The 8,131-nt window shown below is 37.4% G+C and overlaps 1 protein-coding gene across 1 annotated transcript; it reads right to left on the bottom strand.

Annotated features, from left to right (window-relative positions):
* Positions 1-2,759: 2,759 nt before the first annotated feature.
* Positions 2,760-7,688, bottom strand: LOC145430995 (NACHT, LRR and PYD domains-containing protein 1b allele 3-like). Its single transcript, XM_080306225.1, has 2 exons — positions 7,437-7,688; positions 2,760-5,759 (listed from the first exon to the last, which is right to left on the bottom strand). The coding sequence occupies exon 2, from the start codon at positions 5,673-5,675 to the stop codon at positions 3,690-3,692; it is 1,986 nt and encodes a 661-aa protein (XP_080162351.1). The 5' UTR covers positions 5,676-5,759; positions 7,437-7,688; the 3' UTR covers positions 2,760-3,689.
* Positions 7,689-8,131: the final 443 nt, after the last annotated feature.

Raw genomic sequence — 8,131 nt, 5'->3', positions numbered from 1 at the left:
TGTCAGGGTTTTGGTAGCTGGCAGTCAGTCCTGATCACCTTCACTAAATCCCTGTCCAACAAAGCAGTATTGAGGCCTTATTGATTTAACTTGAGCTCCAGTCCTGAGTTTTATGTTTATGAAGGTGGTTCAGGTTTTTCTGGGATACATTGCCATGGTAACCTATGGTCAAAATAAGAGATCCGTATAAATGCCCAGGGACCAATCGAATTTGTAAAAAAATAGCATCACCTGGATTAGTGAGAGGCAAGATCCCTCAGACCTCAGTGGGTGGATGGTGTCTAATGTTTTTAAGAGCATCAGAAGTTTCTGTATTCACCCAAAAAACATCAGGAAAAAATATCAGTTCTTAGAAGCAACATAATACTCACAAATTTAAATTAAGTTATTGTTTATACATATCAATATAGCTGACCTTTTATTAGGTTTGGTAGTAGACCAAGTCTGTGTGTGACTTGTGTTTTGTGTCGTACAGATAAGCATTCATCTGATGGAATCGCAGGTTAGAACAATGTAGCTTTAACACTGAGATTTCCACAGTCAGCGTTTTTGAAGAGCAACGGTGAATGCATGTCATTCTAAAAGTACCGTAGCAAAGTTTAAGGCTATCATTTATTCAATGTTATGTGCCAACTAAGCAAACAGCAGCTGTTGCTACTCCCTCAACAGTCGATTGTCCTGTTTATTCTGGTTCATCCTCCACGCAAACATCACAAGACGCTCATTCTCGAGTTACTTAAAGTTTTGCGGGTGACAGTCTGTACTTCTGCGTGACAATGTATACATGTGTGGTCTGTTCATCAGGGATTCCCAAACGCTGACACTGTCTGCACCACAAATGGGTAAATGGCATCGCCTCAAAAAAAGAGGACGTGGTTTAAATAAGTAAAGAAATGTTCAGGCCACAAATAACCACAACATAAACACTTGTTTGTTTAAAACTCAGATGTTAATCAAAAAGAAGAAAAATATGAATACATTTAAAAGTTAGTTTTTGATCTGTAAATTAGAAAATTGTTTTGTTCCAGGGTGCAGCACCGTTTTCCTTTGAAGTCTCTCCCTCTTTCCTCCACCTTTAATCTTCTTTGAAATATTTGAAACATTATCATCAGAGATGCAGAAAGACCCTGCGTGTAGCTTTGAGCCCCAGAAACAATCAACAGATGCTGATCGTATTGAGTTTCATGCAAACAACCATAGACACTCATTCTCCTCTTAAAGTTTCGCATGTAACACTCTTGTTTCTGCGTGACAATGTATACACGTGTGGTCTATTCATCAGGGATTTCCAAAAGTCACACTGGTCACATCAAAATGGGTTAATCTATCACTTAAGAAAAAGGTGATAAATTGAGTACACAACCACAAACTATGTACACACTTATTTAAAACTCAGATTTTAATCAAAGAGGAATAGGAATACGATTAAAAGTAAAAATTTGAACTCTAAATTCAGGAAGCTATTTAAAAAAAAACAAAAAAAACCTATATATATATATATAGGTTATATATATATATATATATATATATATATATATATATATATATATATATATATAGGTTATATATATATATATATATATATATATAACCTATATATATATATATATATATATATATATATATATATATATATATATATATATAGGTTATATATATATATATATATATATATATAACCTATATATATATATATATATATATATAGGTTATATATATATATATATATATATATATATAGGGGTGCAACGATACACAAAATTCACGGTTCGATATTTTTTCGATACAAAAAAAATGTTCATGCCTTTTTGTCATTTATTAAATTTTCACGGCACATTCTGCACCACATCTCTGTGCGTTCATCATTTGTTTGAAGCCAGCTCACCTCCTGCAACCACTTTTCCGAGAATACGCGCTTCTTTTGTGGTTCGGCCTTCTGACATTTCTTTGGAGGTGGAGGAACATCACAGTAATTGCTTAAAGGAGCTTCTTCGACATCTTTAAGAGTTCTAAACAAATGTCTGTCCTCCTGAAAATCTTATGTACGCAAACACGTTGTTGCAACTCCTTATCTTGTGCGTGTTTTTTATTTTGACAGCGAATGCGCACCTGCGGACCACTTATGTGCAGCCCTGGTTATTTAGCTCGTCATATTGCAGCCACAGAAATTATTTTGTCCATGAAACCATAAAGCTGCACTTTCTTTTTGCCTTATAGTCTGATTTGTCATAACTTCTCCGTTTTGTGGTAAGCTTTTCTTTGGCTGTCACTTCTTCACCCTGACCTGTCTTATTTGGCTCAGCAGAACTGAAATGCTTTTACACACTCACTCACATAAGCTCAGCGATTCTCTGCGCGATCAACCTCTCACATGTTTAAGCTGCGGGAGATTTCACTTGTCATGTTTGCATAGTAAGCTAACGATTAATAAGACGATGTCAGAGGAATTGGTGCACAAATTATCATCACTCACAGATCAGTGCTGTCGCTCTCTATACACAGTCCGCACGATTGCAAAGTGAAAGCAAAAAAACAAGCGCAAATTCAAACGCGACTTCAATATGTCACATATTGACAGTGGCTCACCGATGCCAATGACATAATTACCCAGCTACATTTCTGAAAGAATGCAAAAGCATTGACATATATTTTTCCTTCCTATGACAGCCCGACGGGCAAGGAAGAGATAGATTTTGGTAGCCCGACTGGAAAAATCGCTAGCCCGACGTCCCGGGGCTTGACAAATTGGTGACCCTGTGTGAGTTTTTTGGCTGCAAGAGGGAGAAAGGAGAATTGGAAAGGCTCCTCACAGATTTGCTGTCAGATACCAGAACTGCAGACAACTCACGCTCACAGAAGGCCTTCAAAATGAAGGTAAGCAGAGCCTGTGTCATTACCGAAATTTAAATGTGAGCAGTGAGCGCTCAAAGTTTTCGCAGTCAAGCTGATAGAGCATCTATATGATATGATATAAAGCACAAAAAATTGAATTACAAGTTGATTATATAAGATTTAAAAAGGGGTTTGTGCAAGGTTTTAAGGTTGAATAAATAAAAATGAATGACAAATTGAACACGGCAGTAGTGGGTGCATAATTTTCATAGAGCTGTTTATATATTCATAAGTCACATTTGGCATCACTGTTTTATCAGAGCTGCAGAAATGCACTGAGGAACTCGGGAGAAAAAATAAGATGAGACATTGCATCTTTTAGATTTTTCAAACAAAGAAAAAAACCGTAGAAATTAGTCCACAATGAAAAGTACAAGAAAACTCATGGTGAAATAAATACCTGACAGAAAAAACTGATTCACATTCAATCATAAAAAAAAATCCTTATGTTTTAAACAGCTCTGTATATACAAAAAAATAAAAGCAAATAATTAAAGACAAAGCAACATGCTGCTGTTTGTCTTCATGAAAAATTCTGAAACACATATACATGAGACATATCCATACAGATACTTCTGTATGGATTCATCTGTATGCATGTAATAATAATTAATAATAACTATTCATGAAAAAGTACTGAAATCAGTTCACAAGCTGTTAGAGTTTCATACTTTAAGTTACATTAAAATCCATTCAGACAATGGTAATAAAAATAATTTAAAAAAAGGTTGCATGACACACACTAGAGAAATGCGTCATAAATGTAATTATTCTTACTGTCTGTTCACATGGATGCGTCAGACCAACCCAAGATATTCACAGAGGAAGGGGTCAAGCTCACACAGAAACTCAATCATCTGTGAACTGGCAGCTTCACCTTTCTTCCTCACAGTGTCGATAACAAAGCGAGCTCTGTCACTTCTGTTTTGTATGACGTCTGCTGCATCCATCTCAGCATCAGTTAGGACCTTTTCATCCAGCAGTTTGTCCATCAGAATGCTGAGAACAGGTCCTGATATACTTTTGATGAAGCAGCTCCGTAGAGCTGATAGTCTCTTTATTGGATCAGTGTCCAAAGTATCAGTTTTCCCTCCGCTGGGCAACAGACAAACCTCTCTTTCCCAAACACAGCTGGAGCTGCTCTTGTCTCCCAGACTCAGGTTAATATCTGTGAGGATTTTTTTTAAGACTACCTGAAATGATGGGAAGTAGCTTTCATGGTGCTCCTCATCAAAATCAGCTTCTTTGGGTTGAACTTTAATCAGGTCATGCTCAAGATCAGTGACCAGAGTGTAAACCTGCTTTGGGTGCAGTTTACAGTGAGATGATGTCTCTATGTATCTCTCAGTTTTGTCTGACGTCTTCCTGTTACGCAGAATTTTGCTGAACACAATATTTCGTGGCAGCATGAACACACTGAGGACAGATCTGAGATCAGGATCAACTGGGGGTTTGTAGAAGAGCAGAACCAAAGCTTGGACTGGGTCAGGGGGAGAGTCTTCATCCTTCACATTACCATAACCAGAAAACCCTGTGATGTTTATAAAAGCATGACTTTCTGTTATCTTGTGGGGGGTAATAAACTCGATACCCTCATCATTCACATGAGCGACCTGCAAGAACTGACCTCCACCTGTGGAGATGAGCTCACAGTGTGGGAGATGAAGCTGACACACAGACTGCTGCTGACATTTGATGTCAAACAGGGGTCCTGCAGGCTTCTTGTGGTGTTGGGCCAGCAGCCTCCTGTTCCAAGGGACAGTCCTGTAAACCACGTCTCCTTCTGCCTTCATGTCAAACACCAGGCCGGTCACACTGCACTGGTACAGACCTGGACAGGAGCACTGGAACGTGTAGTTTTCATCATCAAAATCATCAGTGATAACTGGTGTAAACTCATTTAACCTCATGTCAGGTGAGCTTGCTGCTTGTATCAAGTTCTTGATTGGTGTTTTGGTCAGTGAAGACAGGCTGTGAGAACGAGTCAAGTAGCAGGAATCTGTGGAGGAGAGCTGTACATGAGAACTCTGTGAAAGGGTATTGGTTGATGACATGTTCTTAGTCATGACAGGAGGATCTGTTTCTCTTGACTTGTTTTTTATCCATGGAGAAGAAACTCTGCAACCATCTTCTTCAATTGTTCCTTCACTTATATATTTAGGCAACCTAGTGGATTTACAGGGTGATGAAGTCTTGCCCATCAGGTCTGTGGAGCCAAACTTAATTTCACCACATTTACCTTCAGTATACTGGTGAGATGTGTTTTGTTCCTCTTGCGAATCTTCCATCTCATGCAAAACAACATTAAAAGAGCCAGACAAATTAAACTGTCTAAAATCACTGTCTTCCACTTTGAGCTCCTTACAAACAATTGCCGGCTCCCGTGATGGGGAAGGATTGTGGCTTAAAGGTTTACGGTTCTCCTTTCTGTCTGACTTCTTCCACTTAAAACGTAAACTCTGGAATCCACGTTTATCAGCTGAAATCGTTTTTTCTTTAGGTAGTGAAATACTCCTGTTGCAGACACCATCATCATCATTGTCGTCGTCTGTGTTCAGCTCTGTTCTGATGTTTTCATCACTGATGCAGTATGTCCTACAGGAGGGCCTTCTGAGAAAGAAGCACCAACCTGCTCTTACATCCTCCTCACCTTCTTCATCATGTGACTTAAATGCATAATTTGTGTCTTCTTCTGTTTTTCCTTCACTTATTGGATCATCTCTAACTTTAGTGATTTCTCTCTTTTTCTCCTTTAAGTGTCTGTTCTTAAATAAACACTTCATCTTTTCTTCTTTAAATGTCTCTTGTTTAAAGAAGCTGCTTCAGTCTTCTTTTTGGCTCTGATGGTATCCGTCACTTTCTTGAACCTGGAAAACCAATTGTAGACTTTGTTTTATTCTGTAAGAATCATTCAGTAGCTGGTGTGTATACAGAATAAATACAAATCATTATTTACGCCTACACATTCAATTTTATTTATAGAGTGCAAAATCACAACAACAGTCGCCTCAACGCACTTTATATTGTAAAGTAGACCCTACAATAATACATACAGAGAAAAACTCAACAATCATAAGACCCCCCTATGAGCAAGCACTTTGGTGACAGTGGGGACGAAAAACTCCCTTTTAACAGGAAGAAACCTCCGGCAGAACCAGGCTCAGGGAGGGGCATCTTGTCTAATGTAAACAAGATGCAATCCCGGATTGAAAATGCTGATTTGAGATGGTTTGTAGTGGACCTGTGTGGTTAAGATTTGGAATTGCAAATAAATAACACAGAATTGAATAAATAAAACAATCCAAAATTGAATTCAAAATCCCGCTCCTCACATACAAGGTCTTAAATAATCATCTTTTACTCCAGCAGAGTTCATTCGAGTTCGTTAATTAAACAAATGTATACAAATATTATAATATCATATAACATCTGTAGGGCTCTGCACAGCATGGAGGCTGCATCACATGAAAGTACCTGGCTGGAAAAAAATGTTCAGTGAGAGAGAAGTTACTTACAAAGGCTACACAGCAGTACACTGAAGCAACCTCCACTCTGTCACCAACACTTGTGACCAGACAAAAAATATGAGCACACGTTTTCCCCACACACCAGCTGGTGTTTATACAGGAAGTAAAAAGAACACAAAAGTGTCAGAACGCATCAGAGCCTGATTAAGTGACGTTAAAAGAAAAAGGCAAGAAAGAATTTAACATAACATAAACCAATGAACAAGATGTGTTTCACTCGGACATTTCAGCTTAAACTATATTTTCATTTTTCGTTAATAGTTTTATTATTTAATCATTGAATTTTATTGAATAAGTGCAATGAATATATTGTCCTATTTGAGCCAAGTAGCTTATTTGTCTCTCTCTTATTTATTTTTCTTTTCCGGCTCATGTGTTTTCACACATTTAAACTGATGTTGTTATTTTACTCCTGTAGAGAACTACTGTTGACATCAGTTTTTACAAATCCATAATCAAGAAACACGAAGCAATTAATTATTTTTCTTTGTTTTTGTTTTTTAAGCGAGCGATACAAAGTTATCTCGGTTGTTTGGATGATTATATTCCAGCTTGATCCAAAAGTATGCAAAAAGAAATATGCGCATATTCAGTGAAACTGGAACAGGACGCAACGCTGTAAACAGCCTGGGTGTGTTTAACAGACCGAGGATGTCCAACCTGCATTTCAGCTTCGCTCCTGATCTGGACAGAGCCACGTTTTTACACTCGTACGTGACAATCAGGGCCCGAAATCTCTCTGGATGTGCGCTCTGTACAAAAATGTTCATGCCACAACTAAAAATAAAAATAAAAATAAAAATAAACCCTTCTTTAATTAACAGAGAAATGTTAATCGTTACAGACAAACACGGCCCGCTGACGCCTGGGTGCAAACGGGAGTTCTAAAAAGTTTGTAAGAAAGAATTTGTTTCTGTAAGCTCTTCTTTTCTTAACTTTCATATTTTTAAAATGTTCTCTACAAATGTTTTAAAATGTTTCTCTGCAGATAACCCAAATGTTCACGGTCTACATTACCTGAAGCTTCCTTAACGTTTCAGTCTTGATTTCCTTTTTCGGTGTGATCCACCGACTGCACCTGCCAAGATCTGACTTTGCCTTCGACCAGTAAGTTTTAAGAATATATAAACGAAAACGGCTTAAAATCACTTTACCACCTATCGACCTTGATCCCATGTACACCTCAGCTATTAGAAATGTTTTTGTTCATTTCAAAGTCCAGCAGGGCGCGGCGACCTGTACACGTCACCAGTATCAAACCCTTTTAGTTTATTTCGATTTATTGTTTTTTGCTTTGTGTTTAATAAACTTTCAGATCTCATTTAAATCCAATCTAAACTATTTTGCTTGTAAGAAAGGAACATGCTGCTTTCAAAAAGCATAGATTAGAAGTGGGCAGAGATTTATAGTTAAAGAAAGTGAAACAAAAACTAATGTATAAAAACAAACGCTGAGCTGTCTGACTGCTCCGGTAATTATGTAACAACAAATGCAGTTCCTGCTTTCTTGTTTGTTTGCTTGTTTTAATCAATTTTAAATCCTGCTTTTTATTTGTTTTTGTTTCTAATGTCTCTGTAAAGCACTTTGAATCACCTTGTTGTTGAATTGTGCTATACAAATAAACTTGCCTTGCCTTTCTCTCTCCCTCTCATTTATTTTTTTTTAAGTAAATGATTCACTCTCACCTGTGTTTTCACACATTTAATCTAATA

This window comes from Astatotilapia calliptera, chromosome 9, assembly GCF_964374335.1.
Source record: "Astatotilapia calliptera chromosome 9, fAstCal68.1, whole genome shotgun sequence".
Taxonomy (NCBI): Eukaryota; Metazoa; Chordata; class Actinopteri; order Cichliformes; family Cichlidae; genus Astatotilapia; species Astatotilapia calliptera.
The sequence above is the reverse complement of the archived record's forward strand: the minus strand, read 5'-3'. Positions and strand labels throughout refer to the sequence as shown.

What these genes read in the sequence shown, in the direction of transcription:
- LOC145430995 (XM_080306225.1), bottom strand. Translation starts at nt 5,675, where the DNA reads ATGAAGTGTTTATTTAAGAACAGACACTTAAAGGAGAAAAAGAGAGAA.